General features: G+C 46.1%; 1 protein-coding gene across 3 annotated transcripts in view; it reads left to right on the top strand.

The window, feature by feature from the left end:
- Positions 1 to 18,242, top strand: part of LOC117358039 (glycoprotein-N-acetylgalactosamine 3-beta-galactosyltransferase 1-B-like) — a 93,814-nt gene extending 75,572 nt beyond the window's left edge. For all 3 annotated transcript variants that reach the window (XM_033939455.1, XM_033939456.1, XM_033939457.1), the window contains exons 3-4: positions 848 to 1,512; positions 17,193 to 18,242. In XM_033939455.1, coding sequence (XP_033795346.1) covers positions 848 to 1,512; positions 17,193 to 17,387 — 860 coding nt within the window. In that variant the 3' untranslated portion in view covers positions 17,388 to 18,242. The remainder of the gene's footprint in view (positions 1 to 847; positions 1,513 to 17,192) is intronic.
- The last annotated feature ends 1,439 nt before the right edge of the window (positions 18,243 to 19,681 follow it).

Genomic DNA, 19,681 nt, shown 5'->3' on the forward strand with positions numbered 1-19,681 from the left:
GAGGCTTTTTCTACGGATTCCATCTTCCTTGTGTTGCAGTTGAGTTTCTTTCCCACCATTTTCCTCATGGCATCATAATTCCCTTTTTTGAAGTTGAGTGTCGTCGTTGTGGTTCTTTTCACCTTTGATGATCCAATTTCTAGCCTGCAATGGATCGTGTTGTGATCGCTGTTTACTAGTGGGGCTAGTACCGCCACCTCTTTTGCAGGTCCCCCTAGTCCGTTGAAGATTAGGTCAAGAATGGCATCTCCCTGTGTTGGTTTCATGACCAGCTGTTCCATGAAACAGTCCCTCGTGGCCTCCAGGAATTTGGTCTCCCTCGTGCAGTTTGATTGCCCAATACTCCAGTCTATCCCAGTGTAGTTGAATTCCCCCATCACCTGAAACCTACTGAAGTGGTGTACACTCAGCTAAAGTAAGCACCACTTCGGTAGCTTTCAGGCTTGCCAGTATCTTATATATTTAGGTACAGTAGGTATGTTTGTTTCTGGAGGGCTCACAGTTACAAAAACAAGTTGTAATGGAATTTGACCTGGGTCGCTTGGTTTCCAGTCCACTGCACTAACCTCTAGGCTGACCCTCTGCCCTGCATGGATGTCTGTATCATGTTTGAAAATACATGTGAGATGGACATCCCTATTCAAACTTGGATATCCTTTCAAAAATGCCCCTCCACATGTGCTAAGAGGTTCTTGTCTACTTACAGTTACCAGATGTCTGTTTGTAGGAGATGATTATATCAACTTTGATTGAATTTAGCATCTTCTGTTGATCTATCACAATTGATTCTATTAAAAGGTACAGTCTACAATTTCCATATAATTCTTCAAATTCTCATTTTTGACAGGAGAAGACAGCAGCGTTGGAGATGAACTCTATAATAAGGTTCGAATCCTTTGTTGGATTATGACTGGGCCCCAAAACCTGGAAACCAAAGCCAAACATGTGAAGGCCACTTGGACTCAACACTGTAACATTGTCATTTTCATGAGTTCTGTCGATGATGAGGACTTTCCTGCTATTGGCCTGGGGACCAAGGAAGGCCGAAACCAACTCTCCTGGAAGTCCATCAGAGCCTTTAATTATGTGTATAAGCATCATCTGGAGGAAGCCGACTGGTTCATGAAAGCTGATGATGACACATATGTAATAGTAGATAATCTGAGGTGGTTGCTGTCCAGCTACACACCTGACCAACCCATCTACTTTGGCAAGCATTTCAAGATATATGTCAAACAGGGTTACATGAGTGGGGGAGCAGGTTATATCCTCAGCAAGGAGGCTTTGAAACGTTTTGTGGAGGCCTTTAACAAGAAAGTATGCAGACACACCACCCATGTAGAGGACTTAGTCATTGGTCAATGCATGGAGAAAGTTGGAGTTAAACCTGGGGACTCAAGAGACACGGAGAAAAGAGAGACATTCCATCCATTTCCACCTGTATACCACCTTAGAGCTCATTTCACCAAGAAAAAATGGTACTGGCATTTTAGCTTTTATCCAATTGTAGAGGTAGGTAAATGTGCAGACTCTCCTATAGTATATTTAGAGGCGTGTTGTCTACTTGAAGGTGTGACAAGCCATTTATCAGAGCTAGTAACTTTGTGATCTACTCTTAAATCAGAACATGTAGAAGAAGTACTATTGTTTCTCCTTAGTTTTAAGGGATTGGACTCATTTCAAGGAATGAAAGGTCATGACTGAAGTGTATTGTAGAGAAAAACATTGCAGCACCCAAAGCTTTTGAACTGAATCAGGAAGAATGCAGTCTCTTGGGAATGTTGGCAAGAGGGAATTAGGCAATAGTAGTCTTTGTAGCTCCAATGCCCAGTGTCTTTTTCTCTGTTTATATCTATAGAGATTGCACAGTTACCAAATGAAACATTCAGAATTTTACTGTTTTCTTCTGCTTGGTCCTAATTATCCAAAAATTAAGTCATTGGATGTTGTAAACAAATACACTAGATAGGGTTACCATTGGCTCTGTAGAAACCCTGAATTTTTGCCTTAGTTAAAAGCATGAATTTTCTTGGGAAAATGAATGGAAAAATCTGAACTGCATATCTGTACATGCAGTAGTAAGAGGCAGGCCAGGGTTATTCTGTTTCCTATAACATGGAGCCATTTGGTAACATTATCAATAGCAAATCATATGCCAATAATCTGTTATCAATCAGTGCATTCATTCTTGGCTCTCCCTTCGTATCATACCAAGAATATTTCAAGTAAGGAGATGTTGACCCAGGACAAGATGAGAAAATTGCAGAATCCTAAGTGTGAATTTCTGACTCATTAAATTATTCAGTGACTCTGGACAATATATTGCACTGAATGAAAAGATTGATATAATAGGCATCTCTGAAACCTGGTGGAAGGAAGATAATCAATGGGACACTGCCATACCGGGGTACGAGTTGTATCATAGTGATAGGGTGGATCGAATCGGTGGAGGTGTAGCATTACATGTTAAGGAGGGCCTTGAATGGACTGAAAATTCTACAGGAGCAGAAACACACCTTGGAATCCCTATGGGTAGAAATTCCATGTGTAAGAGGGAAAAGGATAGTGATTAGAGTGTACTACTGTCCGCCAGATCTGGATGAATTGACAGATGCTAAAACGTTATCAAAAATTAGGGAGGCTAACAAACTGGGTAACAATAATAATGAGTGACTGGGTAAATGTAATAATGGGATATTAACTGGGTAAATGGGATATTGACTGGGTAAATGTAAGATCAGGGCTTGCTAGGGTGATAAAATTCCTTTCTGGAGGAAAAGTCCATAGTCTGTTATTGAGAAAGACACGGGGGAAGCCACTGTTTGCCCTGGATCGGTAGCATGGAATGTTGCTACTCATTGGGTTTTGGCCAGGTACTAGTGACCTGGATTGGCCACTGTGAAAATGGGCTACTGGACTTGATGTACCATTGGTCTGATCCAGTAAGGCTATTCTTATGTTCTTATGTGTGGATTTGGGGAAAGAGAGGTCAATGTAGAGAAGAGACATAAAAATGAGAAATGGATGAGAGGTGACATGAGGGAGTGAGACTAGAAGCAGTAGGATGGGAGAGGTAGAGAAACAGGCTATGAAAAGAAAAAAATCATGGAGTAAAGAGAAATGGAAGAGTGGAAAATAATTCATAAAAGAGAAGGAATGTGAAGGCAGAGAAGAAGCATAAAAAAGACCACGTATAAGAAGAGACAGAGGACAGAAGACAAACTATAGTGACAAAAGTAAAGATTTCTGTTCTAGCTGGGCTGGCTCAAGCATAGAGAAGAGCTAATATGTTGCCCTTTTCCTCCAGCCCTACAATTCCTAGAATAAATAAATTATTTTACTGGAGGGATATGGGGAAGTAGGAAAGAGTTGGGACAGTTTGTAATGTCATGGTCTGAAATAACTCTCCCAATGAAAGAGTCATGAGGAAAAGATATCGATCACTCAGCAGTGACAGTTCAAAAGCACTTTATTGATTCGAGCACATACTGAACAAGTGGACTCAACACTGACAGTGTTTCGGCAACTCTATAATGGAGAGGACCTGTAGTCAAATCTCAAACTAAAAGAGGAATGGAGAAAAACTCATTCTCTTTTTCATAAAAATAAAAAGGGTAAGGGGTAATGAGATTTGATATAATGCCTTTCTGTGGTACAATCAAAGCAGTTTATAGTTATATCGTATGGGAGATGGTGGGGATTAACCAAGTGAACTCATTATGCTGCATCAGCCCAAAGAAATAGCATGGCAGGTGACAGAAAGCACACCTGGGCCAATATTCAAAACGCTTCCTGCCACCTAAGTGGGGATATTCAGCGGAATTTAACTGGCAAATGCCACTGAATATCCTCACAGGGTGCCCAACCAAAAAGTGGAGGAGGAGCCCGAGGTTATGTCAGGTAAGTGTCAGCCTGATATTAGTTAAGGGGCCTAATTTAAGAGAGCTCAACAGTAGTCCTAAATTAGGCCACTTAGCTATGCAAGTGCCAGTACTGAATATTAGGCTATCACCCACATAACCTTTTGCTTTTTTTAAAAAAATATGGTACCCCCAAGCACACTCATACCCCTTCTTCTCTCCCGCTTCCCTAGCCAGTGGACAAGAAGGAGGCTCCCCTCCCCTGGAATACACAGCCCCTCCAGGTCTACCTCTGGTGGTTGTTGCGGGTAGGAGTGCAGCTCCTTCACTCCTGCCCCTTGTGGCACTGTTCCAAAATGGCTGCTATGACCTCTTATGACAGCTCACGGTGTTGTGGGTTGGGGAGGGGGAAAGGCAGGAGGAGGTTCAAGGGATCATATTTAAAAAAAGATTATGCAGGTCCTGGCCTGATATTCAGATGGGTGGGTGGGGGTATCCCACATTTAGCTTCCAGTATTCAGTACCATTGCCCAGACAAGGCCCAGCACTTAATATTGGGGGCTAATTTAGCCAGTAACAGTAAACATTTAGAAAATGCTGACTGAATATCAGGGGGACCTATATATAGGGTGCAACCACTTACACCAATCCTATGACTGATATATATGCTCACACCTAGATATTAGCCAGAACTTGTTTAATTATTGTATTCTTTAATTTATGTGTGTATTTGCATGCTCCATGCATACGTATACACACTGGTAAAGTACACACCATTAAAACATGGTGCATACTTTTACATTAGGAGCCAGCTGGGGAAGCCCCGATCAGCTGATCGCAGCTCCGAAGCTGGCATGGGCCACCATGATTCTGCTGAACTGGCAACCATCGCTCTCCCCTCTGCCAACTCTCAGCTGAATGTGGCTCTTGAGCCGCCATCTGCTGGGCAGAGAGGGAGAATGGCAGCTGTAGCCTTGGGGTGGGTGGGGGTTTCTTTTGGGAAAGGCGCCACTGTTGTGCTTGTGTTGTATGCTTGCATAACAGCTACCGAAAATTACAATAACAAAGGGGGCATTCCCTTTCATGCATCACAAGGAGAGCTCATTAGAATACTAATGAGCTTCTTGTAATGCATTTGCATAGGGTTCTTGATGGCTGCTACGAGGATTGGTAACAGCCATGGAGAACCCTATTGTGTATCAGAAACTGAGTTTCTGTGCCAGTAAGACTTTAATGAGTCTTTAATGAGGCTTACCAGCACAGAAAGCCTTTGAGCATCAGGGCATAAGTTTCTAAGGCTCAGGTAATCAGGTGCTAGAGCAGCGTGTTGGTACTTTCTGGACATGAAACTACTGTTGTCCTGCAGTCCGTTACGGCTTGATTCTCTAAGCCCACTGATCGTGTCCTGACCAATTTGTGACCCGATTCACTAACCTTCCTCCCACACCCGATCTGATCCACGCATTCAAATGAGGGGAAACAGCATGCAAAGTAGGAAGGGTCTCGATTCACTAAACAAATTCAGGCACACCGACTGGGCTGGCCAATCCAAAACCAAGCGACTGCTGAGGACCAGTCGCTCACGTCCTTTCCTGCTCTCTCCAGTCCTGAAATCCCAGCCCTGCAGCCCTGAAAAAACCCTGCTCTCTGCCTGCCTCATGTGTTCAAGCAGCAAGCTTGCCTCTCCGTCCGCCTTGTTCTCTATGGAACACCGAGATCTTATAACCCTGAAGTTTTCCCTTTGCTCTCTTCAGGAAACACAAGTGTTGCGGTTTCTCCCTTCCTCCTCCTGCTTTATGTTTAAATGATTTTTATTATTCCAGCAGTAAGAAGCAAATACAAACAATAGTACCATTCAGGAAATAACATTTTCAACAATATAATCAGTTCCCCTCCCATCCCCCCTCCCCTCCCCAAGAATCCATGGCCGGTCAAACAGCTGAGAGTGGGAATAAAATCTTAAAGATTCAAAAGTCTACTGCGAGCACGCGGTGTGAGGTCCTGCCAGAAGTGCTCCCACATCTGACAAAATTTGCGACCCGGGCTAAGAGTCAAGTCTCCCACCATGCGTCTCTCCAGTGTTGCGTGCACTATCATTGGGGATCTCCAATGTGCATATGACGGGGGATCACGGGAGAGCCAGTTGGTGAGGATGGCTTTTTTTCCCATCAAAAGGGCTCTGGAGATAAATGCTGACATTCCCCTGGGTTTGGGTGAGGCTATATTATAAAATCCAAATAACGCCCTCGGTTGCGGAAGCCATCGCCTTCCCCAAAGCGATGTGGTATATAGGCCAAGATATCTCCAAAACTGTTGGATTGCGGGGCAGGCCCAAAACATGTGACTCAAAAGATGCGTGAGCCTGATTGCATTTCGGGCAAGAATGCGACACAGTAATCCCCATCCGGGCTGCACGTTCTGTGGAATGTAAAGTCTAAGAACAATTTTCAATTGCATTTCCCAGTGAGTAATATTGGGTGACACCTTCTGAATGTTCTTCAGGACCCGTTGTAACTGTTGAGCAGTCAACTGGCAATGCAAGTCCTCAGCCCACGCTGTCGCTAATATATCCAGATTCGTACTTGGTTGGCAATCCCGGATCCCCACAATATAAGAACATAATAAGAACATAAGAAGCGCCATCTCCGGATCAGACCTTCGGTCCATCAAGTCCGGCGATCCGCACACGCGGAGGCCCTGCTAGGTATACACCTGGCTTATTTTATAGCCAACCATATCTTTATATGCCTCTCTCAAGGAGATATGCATCTAGTTTGCTTTTGAAGCCTAGGACTGTCGATTCCGCAATAATCTCCCCTGGGAGAGTATTCCAGATGTCAACCACTCTCTGTGTGAAGCAGAACTTCCTGATATTAGTCCTGAACTTGCCCCCCCCTTAGCTTCATTTCATGTCCTCTTGTCCGTGTCAAATTGGACAATGTAAATAGTTTTTTCTGCTCTATTTTGTCGATTCCTTTCAGTATTTTGAAGGTTTCGATCATATCCCCACGCAGTCTCCTTTTCTCAAGGGAGAACAATCCCAGTGTTTTAAGTCGATCCTCATATTCCAGTTTCTCCATACCCTTCACTAGTTTAGTTGCTCGTCTCTGCACCCTCTCCAGCAGTTTTATATCCTTCTTTAAGTAGGGAGACCAATGTTGGACGCAGTATTCCAAGTGGGGTCTGACCATTGCCCTATAAAGCGGCATTATAACTTTCTCCGATCTACTCGAGATTCCTTTCTTTATCATGCCCAACATTCTATTTGCCTTATTTGCCGCTGCCGCGCATTGTGCCGATGGCTTCAGGGTCCTATCTATCAGTACACCCAGATCCCTTTCTTGTTCACTTTTTCCCAGAGTTGCACCTGACATTCTGTACTCGTATTCCTTATTTTTACTGCCTAAATGCATTACCTTGCATTTCTCCACGTTGAACTTCATCTGCCATTTCTCCGCCCATTTTTCTAACCGACACAAGTCGCTCTGGAGTTCCTCACTGTCCTCCTGCGATCTGATTGCCCGGCAGAGTTTTGTGTCGTCTGCAAACTTGATGATATGAAATCGTAGAGGAATCCTCTGTAGGGCTGAAAGGCTGAAGAGTTCCGAAAGCGCCTCCCTGCAGACTTCAGTAAGGGCAGCCACTGGGAGAGACTGAACATAGTGACGGATCTGGTAATAGGCGAAGAGATCATTAGCCTGTAGGTCAAAAGTTCGTTGCAGCTCGGCAAATGTGACCAGGCTCCCCTCCTCCGAAAACAGGTGAAAAAGATATTGTAGACCTTGTGCTTGCCATCTAAGAAAGGTGGCATTTTGCATGCCCGGCTGGAAAGCTCCATTGCCCTGTATAGGCAAATATAAAGACACCCTAGAAGACAATTTGGCTGTTTTACAGACTCATCTCCATGTCCTTCTGGCCGGCGTAAAAATGGGGTAGTGAGACACCAAAGGACGCATCCTCGGATCCGCCACATGTAGAAAATAGCTCACATGGAACGGAGCCAGCAAAGATAACTCCAGTGGTGTAGCAGAAAAATCAGATGTGCCTCTAAACCAATCATTAATATGTCTCATCTGACAAGCCATAGCATACCAACGTACATTTAATAAACCATAGCCCCCCCTATCCCTGGGCAGACACATCCATAGCAAGGGCATACGTGGTCGCTTACCACCCCATAGAAAACGCTGTAGATCTTTCGTTAAACGAATGTTATGGGCATGGGACAGCAGCAGAGGTAAAACCTGAAAGCGATATAACCATTTGGGAAAGAGCACCATATTAAAAAGGGCTACCCGGCCCGCCACCGATAAGGGAAAAGTGGACCAATTCTGTAGATGTTGTGAGGTGTCTTGAAGCAATGGGGTGATATTGCTGGTGTACAGGGTCGTAAGGTCTCGGGGGATCTGTATCCCCAAATAGCGAATTGAAGTCTGAGCCCAAGTAAATGGGAAGTGACCGCTCCAGGTCTGTTGTAGTGTCAGGGGGCTAGCTAGGGCCATAGATTTCTGGTAGTTCAACGTAAATCCCGAATAAAATTTGAATTCGTCAAGTGCTTGCAATAAATATCGAACAGAGTGAGCGGGGTCAGTTAACAAAAATAATAGGTCATCTGCAAAGGCCAACACTTTGAGTGAATGAGTCCCGAAGTCCACACCCACTATGTAGGGGTCCTGACTCACTGTGCGAAGAAAGGGTTTGAGGTACAATAGAAATAAGAGGGGTGACAGGGGACAGCCCTGTCGAGTTCCCCTCTCAATAGGTATTGGGTCAGTAATAATGTCATTGACAAGTAGTCTTGCTGTTGGAGTAGAATATAAAGTGTGTAATGCCAAGGCGAACCAGCCAGATATCCCCATACAATTTAACACTTCAAAGAGGTACGTCCAATTGACCTGGTCGAACGCCTGTGCCGCATCCAAACTGAGTAGAAGCATAGGAGTGTGATGGAATTGCGTGTGCGCTAAGGCAATCAATGCTTTACGTACGTTGTGTACTGCTTGTCTACCCTGTACAAAGCCGACTTGTGTGGATGCAATCACATCGGGGAGAAGGGTCGCTAATCTATCAGCTAAGATTTTGGACAGAATTTTGATGTCTACATTCAGCAAAGAAATTGGGCGATAGGACTCGGGAGCAGAACTGTCTTTGCCAGGCTTCAATATCAACGTGATTAAAGCCTCATTCGCTTCTCCGGGGAAATGTTCATCCTGGATTACCTGGGAGTAATAGTCCCTTAAAAAAGGACTAAGCTGCCCTGAGAGCAGTTTATAAAATTCTGCCGTAAAGCCATCCGGCCTTGGAGCCGAAAAATTTTGTTGATTGTGGATAGCTTTATGTAGTTCTTTAGGGGTGATGGGTGCATTAAGAAACCTAACATCCGAGTCAGAGAGCGGCTGTAACCGGAATCTGTGAAATAGTCCTTAATAAGGGGTTCAGGTCCCGAGTCCCGGCGCCCATATATCTTCCCGAAGTGGGACTGAAAAATTTGTGCAATGTGTTCAGTAGTGTGTTGAAATTGGCCCGTACTATCCCTCAATCCCAAAACATAACGGTGACCCCGCACCTGGGAAGTCAAGCGGGCTAATAACTTCCCTGCCCGATTTCCATAGCGGTGGTAGCGAAATTTTTGATACAAGAGCATTTTCACCGTGCGCTCATGTATATAGGAGTTGAGGGTCGTTTTCACGGAAGCTAAGTGTTCTCTAGCGTGGCGGGTCGGGAACAGGGTATACTGACGCTTAGCGCTTGCTAGTTCTTTTTCCAACCGCAGTATTCCCCGGGACAAACGGCGATTACGCGCTATTACATAAGCTATACAATCTCCTCTGAGCACCACCTTAGCCGTGCTCCAAAACAGTGTCGGATCATTGCTATGCTGACCATTAAAGTCTAGGAATTCACCCCATTTAGTCGTTAGGTATGTTTTGAAATAGTCATCAGAAAATAGATAACTAGGGAAGCGCCAACGTACAGGTCCGCGTAAACCGAAGCCCACATTCACATCTAGCCAGATCATCGCGTGATCTGAAATCACCGCCGGGCCTATTACCGCTGCATCCACATTTAGAAATGCTCTGCGCGTGGTAAGATGTAATCTATCCTAGATTGTATGTTATGTGCTCTGGAGCGGTGTGTGTAATCCCGTTCAGTGGTATGGAGAATTCTCCACGGGTCCACCAGATCTAAAATGGCGCAAAGATAGGGCAGGCCTCTGGTATGAGATATACTTGCACCAGGTCCCGGCTGAGAACGATCACAAGTTGGGTCAAACACCTGATTGAAATCCCCTGCAATGTATACCGGATCAGTAACCCGCCCAAGAAGCATGGCAGTTAGACCCTCAAAGAAGGAATGGTCATAGGTATTAGGTGCATATACATTCATAAAGTAAAGGAATATGTGCCTACTGACAACTGCAGCAAGAGGAAGCGGCCCTGTGGGTCCAAGGCTACTACTTTCGCAGTGTAAGGCAATGTCTTACTAATCAGTATCGCCACCCCTGCCCGCTTATGAGTTGAAGATGCTGCATGCACTGCGGCTACCCAGGACCTCCTCAATTTCTGATGTTCCAAGTCTGTAAGTCGGGTTTCTTGCAGACAGGCTATGTCGACCTTATGTCGTTTGAGCTGTGTTAAAATTTTTGTTCGTTTTATGGGAGAGGTAATGCCCGAAACATTCCAGGATACTATTCTCAAAGTGTTAGCCAGCAGGTATAAAAGGGGCTAGTACAAACATATAAAATGCTAAGTGCGGAAAAAATCCACCCCGGGTTCCCAGCCATACCCAGAGCAGCCACATGACGCTCAGGACCTGCCCGAGCAGCACCAGTACCATGGTAAATGTCAGGTGCAGGAGTCTCGCAGCAGGGTCTGATCCCACCCTTCCCAATAATCAAAAGAATACCAGCAGCAACCACGTAGGCCAAGGACTCCCCCCCCCTGGAACCCCAACCCCCTCCTCCCTTCCCAACCTTCTCCCCAATTGCATGGTTGTGGTCACAGCCTCAGGTTCACCCTAGGCGGTCCCAAAGGTGTGAAAGATCACAGAACAATGCCACTCCGGGCCCCGAGTTCCCATACAGTAAATACAATAGTCATAAGAGCAGTCTGCAGAGCAACTGAACGTTAGGATGAGCTCAAATATACAGTATATCAGTTTCTGAACTAGAACAGGAAAAAACACAAAATTGTAAACAAACTTAAACCAGAATAGCAAGTAACAGCCATATTATCTGAGATCCATGCTTCCCCCAAACCAGGAGATCCTGGTGCATCCACAATGCCACAGGCACACAGGAGCATGTGACAAACAAGGAAACACACCATGTGCTCTTTCATGTAAGGTCCGACTGGGGCAACACCTGAGTGTTCACATAAAGGGCCGCCTCAGCTGCGGCCTCAAATACCTGCCAGCGTCCCTGATGGTAAATTTTCAAAGTGGCTGGATATAAAAAGAGAAAGCGTATTTTTTTGTCAGCCAAAGAGGAGCAAAGTGGGTAGAATTGCTTCCTGCGCTCCATTAGGGCCACAGAGTAGTCCTGGAAAATGCGCACCTCAGACTCCTCAAATGTTAAAGTCTCCCGAAGTTGTTTATATTTGCGCAAGATTTCCACTTTATGGTTATAGTTTAAAAGTTTGGCTATTACCATGCGAGGCCTCGCCTCTCTTGCTTGTTCTCGGCCTAGCCGGTGTGCTCTCTCCAGTCGAATAGGCCCCAGGCCCTCCTTCAAGGGAAAGGAACTGGTCAGCCAGGCCTCTAGCACCTGCAGGAGCTTAGGACCGGGTACTGTTTCCGGAATCCCCAAAAAAACGTAAGTTAGATCTTCTGGATCTATTTTCAAGATCATCTAGTCTTTCTGCTTGTCTTTGAGTCAGAGCCTGCAGTTCCTGTAATGTGGTGTCATGTGCCTGCTGTGTATCCTCGACGCTGGAAACCCGAGTCTCCAGCGCTGCGGTGTAGCTAGTAGTCTCCATAAGTAGATTTTCAAGCTTTTGGAGCTGTTCAGAAAGTTTTTCTATGCTGGGCTGCATTGCCACTGTTACTGCTTGAGTAAGGGCCGTCAGCGCCTCCGGTGCTATTTGCTGAATCGCGGCTGTGGAGGTGACCGGCGCCATTTTGTCAGCGCCGTGTTGCGGGCGGTCCCGATCCTTTTTTTGAGTGCGGGTGGACATCGGCAACGCAGGAGAGGACAGAAATCTGTCCATATATTGTACACAGCAAACGCTGCAAAGCGCTGTCTCCCGGCTCACCTCCAAAGGCTAGTAACAGAGCGCTTCAGGACTCGGGGCCCGGGAGCTCAGGCAGCCTGCTTCTGCCTTGGCTCAGTGCATCACGTGATCTCTTCCCTCCTCCTGCTTTATACGTGCACGCACGGTTCTAAAGAGAAAAAAAGTGCCGCCCTGACTCTCCCGTTCTCTGCCACCCTTACCTGCAGTGCGATCCCATGATTTTAACCCATGGATTTAAAGCGGGACTGCACTATGGCATGTTTTGTGTTCCAGAACATGCCGCAGTGCAGCCCTGCTTTAAACCCGTGGGTTAAAACCACGGGCTCGTGAGTGTGGGCAGGAGCCACGTGTTTCATCATGGATCCTCCATCTGATTTTCCTAAGAAATAGGAGCCACAAACTCATAGGTGCTGTTGAGCAACGTATTTCTTATGGCATGGAATCAAATAAGAATGCACCTCCACCCGAGTAAAAAAGTAAAAAAAATTACAGAAAAGCAGAGAGCAAGCGCATGCGTAGACCATCTACAGGCAAAGAAGATGGTCTGCGCATCCGTCAGGATCGCTCTGTAGCAATCCGTGCAGTTGCTGTGGGGCGGGCCTCCAATTGCAGTCATTTGCATGAGGAGGCTTGGTGAAATGGTTGCCTGGGAAAGACTCAGCCACAGATCAGACAGGCAGTGGCGTAACAAGGGGGGGCAGGGGGGCGGTTCGCCCTGGGTGCACGGCTTGGGGGGGGAGTGCACAGCCGGCCAGGTCCGGTTCTTCCTGTCCTTCCTTTCCCCCAGCCGTGCCGCTACAATCCTACCTCCTCCCGCCCACAAGAAGTCTTTCTGACGTCAATTCTGACGTCAGAGAGGACATTCCGGGCAAGCCAGGCAGTGATTGGCTGGCCCGGAATGTCCTCTCCAATGTCAGAATTGATGTCGGAAAGACTTCTTGTCGGTGGGGGGAAGTACGATCGTAGTGGCATGGGCTGGGGGAAAGGAAGGTGAGGCGCTTTTTTTTTTTCCGCGGCAGGGAGGGCAGGATGTAGGCAGGCAAGCTGGCTGGCTTTAGCGAGGGAGGCTGGCTTTGAGGTGGCCAAAATCTGGAAGGTAGTGGGGGGGACATAAGAAAGCACTAGGGGCTCTATGGACACAGGACGTAGGTACTGGGGCCACTAAGGACACAGGACAGAGGCAATGGGGGCACCATGGACACGGAACGGAGGCACTGGGGGCACCATGGACACGGGATGGAGGCACTGGGGGCACCATGGACATGGAACGGAGGCATTGTGAGCACTAAGGACACAGGACGGAGGCACTGGGGGCACTAAGGACACAGGACAGAGGCACTGGGGGCACCATGGACATGGGACGGAGGCACTGGGGGCACCATAGACACGGAATGGAGGCACTGGGGGAACCATGGACATGGGACGGAGGCATTGGGGGCACTAAGGACACAGGACTGGGAATTAAGGACACAGGACAGAGGGACTGGGGGCACCATGGACACAGGACGAAGGCACTGGGGGCACCATGGACACGGGATGGAGGCACTGGGGGCACCATGGATATGGGACGGAGGCATTGGGGGCACTAAGGACACAGGATGGGGCACTGGGGGCACTAAGGACACAGGACAGGGGCACTGGGGGCACTATAGACACAGGACGGGAGCACTGGGGGGCACCATGGACAAGGGATGGAGGCACTGGGGCACCATGGACATGGGACGGAGGCATTGGGGGCACTAAGGACACAGGACGGGGGCACTAGAGGCACTATAGACACAGGACGGCGGCACTAAAGACATGAGAAGGAGGCACTGGGGGCACTAAGGACATGGGAAGGAAGGAGGGAGGGAATAGAAAGGGACAATTGTTGGGCTTGAGTGCAGAAAGAAAGAAATGAAAGAAAAGATACACAGTCAATTAATAGATGTCACCTTTTGATGAAAAAAATAAATGGCCAAGTTACCTCTGACTTACTTTCGCTGCAGCAGAGTCAGCAGCTGTGCTGAGGTGCAGGAAGGTCCCGCGCTGACTCGTCTGCCAGCTCTGCTCTGGAAGAAGTAAGTTACGTCGGAGGGGGTGGACCCGGCAGATGCAGTCATTGCGGGACTTTGCCACAACTCCCTGCGTCTGCCGGGTCCACCCCCTATGACGTAACTTACTTCTTCTGGAGCAGAGTCAGCAGACGAGTCATTGCGGGACCTTCCAGCATGTGGCTGCTGAGTCCACTCCAGAGCAAGTACGTCGGAGTGGGGTGGACTGGCAACCGGCAGCTACAATCATCGTGGGACCTTGCTGCATGAAGGGAGAGAAAGGAGCAGGATTGCTGGAATGGAAGAGTGGTGGAGGGAAAGAAAGGGGGCAGGGTGGTATGGAAGGGTGGTGCTGATAGAATTGATGTACAGAGAAAAGGGAGAGACATAAGGGGGAAGGATATTGGAGGGAGAGAAAGGGGGCAGATGCTGATTGAAGAGGGGTGGATGGCGAGAGAAAGGGCAGACATTGGATGGTAGTGGGGAGCCTATGCTGGATGGAAGTGCAGATGGGAAAGATAAGGGAGCAAATGCAGGAAGGAAATGGGAGGAGAGAAAGGGGAGCAGACGTTGGATGGAAGTGGACAGAGAGGAGAAGGTACTAGATGGAAGGGATGGAGAAAGAGGGTACATGATGGAAGGAGGGGATAAATAAAAGGAGGACACATGATGGGGAGAAAAGGATTGAGTTAAGGAAACACTGGAGGGGTAAGGGAAAGAGGTGGCAAGCTTTAGGTAGACAGTAAAAAAGGACATTGATGAGAGGCTAGTAAGAACGTAATCTAGACAGATGCAGAAAAGGAAAATGAGGGGAAAAAAGGAAAGGGATTGCAGAGGAGAGGTGTGGGAGAGGGAAGTAGAGGAGAGAGATGCCAGACCAATGGGGGTGATAGGAGAGATGGAAGGAGGAGGCATACTGTTTCTGGAAGGGGCATAGAAGGAGAGAAGATGCCATATAGGGAAAGAGAGACGGCAGACAGTGGATGGAAGGAAGAGAGTTACAAGAAGATGAAAGCAGAAACCACAGAAGACAAAGGTAGAAAAAAATTTTGTATTTATTTATTGCTTTAGGAGACATGTGCCACTGTTTCTGTGGTACACTCAGAGTCCAGCTTCTTACTGGTTCAATTTAACCTTTGTCTATGTAAACCGCTTCGAATTTCACGGTATAGCGGTATATAAGAAATAAATTATTATTATGTTTTTCTATTTTATCCCCCCTTTTACAAAACTGTGGAGCATTTTTTAGCGCCAGCCGTGGTGGTAGCAGCTCTGATGCTCAGAATTCTATGAGCGTCAGAGCTGTTACCAGTGTGGCTACAATCCACACTACAGGTTTGTAAAAGAGGGAGGGGTTAGTTTGTGATGACATATTCCATACTAGACGAAGGTGTTCTCTGTGTTCTGTGTGTTTGAAAGACATGTTTTTTGTTAGGATTGACTGCAGGATTGATCTGTACTAGTCTGGCTTGTTTAGTTTTACAATGGGTGTATTGATGTTGTACTGCTCACTGCAGTATGTAAGATGCTAACTTTTCCTAGGTACTCATGTGTGACATGTGGCTTGTTACTAAAAATCATGTTTTTCGTACAGATGGGGGGGGGGGTGTCAAAAAATGATGGGCCCCGGGTGTCACATATGCTAGGTACGCCACTGCAGACAGGTAAGGAGGCTTTAGTGAATCTAGCATGAAATTACTGTTGTCCTGTAGTCTGTTAGTTCTGAACAAGTAGTGCAGAGGATTGGAAGGCATGGATGGTGTCAGAGCATAGAGATACTCTGTGGCTCTGGGAAGAGGTAGTAGGTAAGTGATCCAAATCTATGAGGAATGGGGAATAAAAAAAATTGAGATTTGAGATGATTCTGCTGAGGACAAGGGATGGTTGAGACTAGTCCACAGGGGAGGAGCACTGATGTGGGAAGGGTGAGGAGGAATTTGATGAGGAGTAGAATTAGTAGGGGACAGAGCAGAGCTGGTCAAGTCAGGAGGAAGTAGGAAGCAGCAATGTTTAGGAAGGGGGAGTGGAGCTTTGCATTGGGGAGTATAAAGCAGGGAGAAAATAGATAAGAAGGGGGTGAGAAAAAAGGGTGATCACAGAAGAGGGATGGTTAAGATGGAGTGGGGATGGTATGGATTGGCTAGGCTGGACTGGAAAGGATGGTGTGAGTGTGATATAGATGTGCTGTGAAGCAGAAGGGTGGAGAAGAGAAGTGAGATGTGGCAAACAGATGGAGCTGAGTTGGGGTTGGGGAGAAAGAGATCAGAGGAACATTCAGTGCTTCTCAACTCTTCTTTTGGCTACACGTCTCCCAATGTGTCCATTCTGCTATGATCTGCATTTATATATGGCCTAGCTATTTGTGCCCATGACTCCTGTCATAGTTTAGTTTGTTTTCCTTTTTACAAAAATGGTAAGGTGTGCTGAGCTGAGCACCCCTTAATAGTTTTGAAAAGTTGGCTCCTATGTATTGTGATATCATAAGGCATTGATAAAGGTGGTCAGTTATTGATAGAGATCTGTGAGTGGAGTGGAAAGGTAGATGTGAATCGTTTGTTCACTCTTTCCAAAAATACTAGGGGGCTTGCAATGAAACTACTAAGAAGTAGATTTAAAACAAACCAGAAAAAATATTTTGTCACACAACTTGTAATTAAACTCTAGAATTCGTTACTGGAGAATGTGGTGAAATCAATTAGCTTTGCACGATTTAAAAAAGGCTTGGATAATGTCCTAAAAGAGAAGTCCATAGACCATAAGTGAGATGGCTTGGGGCAATCCATTGCGTATTCCTAGGATAAGCAGCATAAAATGTTTTACTTCTTGGGATCTAACTAGGTACTTGGGACCTGGGTTGGCCACTTGGAAACAGGTTACTGGGCTTGATGGATCTTCGGTCCGTCCCAGTATGGCAACTCCTATGTTCTTATGTGACAGTCCTAAAGCAGTCATGAATTTGATTGTTTTCTGTGTATCAAAAGCTTCTAGTGTTCACATTATCCTATCTGACTTTGGATACGTGAAATGTGCTGCTCTCTGACTAATCTTTGGAATTCTTTATTCTGCAGGGACCCCAGTGCTGCTCAGACTTGGCAATATCCTTTCACTACATCAATGCTGAAGGAATGTACATGTTGGAATATTTAACATACCACATCCGAGCATATGGCTATCAGTACCGGTACCAGCCTGCACTATCTGAGAATGCCCAGAAGCTGCCGGTATTTAATAAACGAGTGATAAGACAAAAAGAGCACCTATAACGAAGCAGGAGAAAACCAATAAGACACTTCTAGAGGACAAGGGAGAAAAATCATGAAAAAAACCAAGGGAAATATTTTCATGCTAGTGGTTTTTAGGGTAGGGTGTATGGGATGGTGGTGTATTAATTTTTCTATAGGGCTCCTATGGTTCCTGGAATTGAAGTGTAAGTGATTCTCTCAGGTGGCCCTTTTGCATCCAGATTGGCTTCTCACTTCTTCAGCTCTTATAAGAAGACAGAAGCAAAGACAGACCCATCAGCAGATGGACAATAAATGCTGCCATTTCTGTTGGATTTCTTGTGAGCCACATGTCCCAGACAGAGGAAGAGTGAGGGAGGGTTTGTGTCTTAATGCAGGGATGTAGGACTGGCTTGAGAATTCCATCTCTTCCCAAATACTTTAAAATGCCAAAGGCCAGGCTGAGCAGCAAATACTGTATGATGTTCTGTGCTTTCCCCTCATGTGAAACTGGGGCCTGAAAATTGGGTACAAGCAAGCACCAGGTTGACTCTGAAAGGGCTACTTGGTGTCTGTGGACTTCTGGTTTCTGCTGATCTCAGAATACAGTATGCCAATCCATTTAAATATGGAAAGTTAAATCACTACGTTACATTCTAACTTATATTCTGCCAGAGTCCTTACGAGTTCATGGCAGATAACAATATATCAAGGTGAAGGGACAATCGCGCGCCAGATACCAGTGCGCCAACAATTGAGCGCTGACAATTCGGTGCAAGACACAAGCGCGCCGCATGAAAACTTAGTTTTAAAGAGCTCCGACGGGGAGTGTGTGGGGGAAACCCCCCACTTTACTGCTTACTTTTCGCGTTGCCATTGGGGGGGTGTGGGGAGTGCAACCCCTCCACATTATAGAGAAAACGGAACTTTTCCTGAAAAAAATCGGAAAAAGTTCCGTTTTCTCTATAATGAAGGATTTCAACCCACCAAGCCCCCCCAACAGCAGCGCGAACACTATGCAGTAAGGTGGGGGGGGGGGGTTCCCACTCACCCCACTTCGGAGCTCTTTAAAACTAAGTTATTCCACGGCGCGCTGGTGTCTTGCGCTGACTTGTCTTCCCTCCATTGTTGGCACACTGGTGTCTCGCGCGCGACTGACTATGAACCATATATCAATGAACCTGGTTATCTTTAGCCAAACCTAACTGGCTAGGTATTTTGCTAGAAATTCACTTAAAGTTATCTGGACAGTTTGTCTGGTTAGACTTAGACCAGTTATTTGAGTAGCTTGACTAAATCCATCTAAGTAATGCTGAAAACCTGCTCTGTGGAAACTCACTCCATGAACACTTCCCTAGCAAACCCTTTTCTTATTGATAAAATTATGCATCAGAAGTTTACCTGGTTAATTGCCGCAGTTAGGTGAAACTTTTGAAAGTTGACCTGTTTATGAATAGCTTTTGAGAGCTAAGCTGTTTGTTTACATTATAATTTAACCACAGTTTTCAAAAACTAAATCACAGATGTATTAAGTCACTCCAATAATATTAAGTCAGTTGCCTGTAACAGGTGTTCTCTATAGATAACTAGATTGAAGAAGGCACCTGACTGAGTATCATCACTGCACAGCATCACTATGGAAACAGCTCTTTCAGAACTCAGGACTAGTTTAAAGTCCAGAGCTTGTATGGCCCTTCTCACACATGGCAATTTCCTCAGTCCTAAAATTAGTTTCAGAGTTCAAAAAACTGTTAAATTTTTAGAAAGGTGAGAGAGATTGAGTGCATGATTAATCCTGCTGTCTGCAAAGAGCATCTGTTAAAAGGGGGGTGGAGGTGGGACTTATAAACCATCTTTTTGTAGTTATACAACCATACTCAAAAAACGGTTTACATATAGGTATTTCAAGTATTTTTCGTCTCTGTCCCGGTGGGCTTACATTCTATCCTAATATACCTGGGGCAGTGGGGAATTAAGGCCTAGATTCACTAAACTCACCGTTGTTTGGCGATCCGTGGCCGAGTCTTGCAGGGCAACCGATTCACTAAACAGTCCGCATACAAATTTGATCAGATGCACATCCAACACCTACCTCATGGATCGCTGATGGGACTAGATGTGCCCCAAGGACTTCATTGGGAGTGGCTGGTCTTCAGTTGGAGCGTGAAGTGAAGTGTAGCTTTTGTGTGTATGCTGTCCAAAAAAGCTGATTTCAAAAAAAGCTACAGTAGTGGCAGTGACTGGTCACATGGATACCAGTTTGGATTCAAGAAGCTGGCCAATTAACTAGGCTATTCTCTTGAATGCCATGTTTTTTAGGAATCAAAGGAGACAAA

Source organism: Geotrypetes seraphini, chromosome 3, assembly GCF_902459505.1.
Source record: "Geotrypetes seraphini chromosome 3, aGeoSer1.1, whole genome shotgun sequence".
NCBI lineage: Eukaryota > Metazoa > Chordata > Amphibia > Gymnophiona > Dermophiidae > Geotrypetes > Geotrypetes seraphini.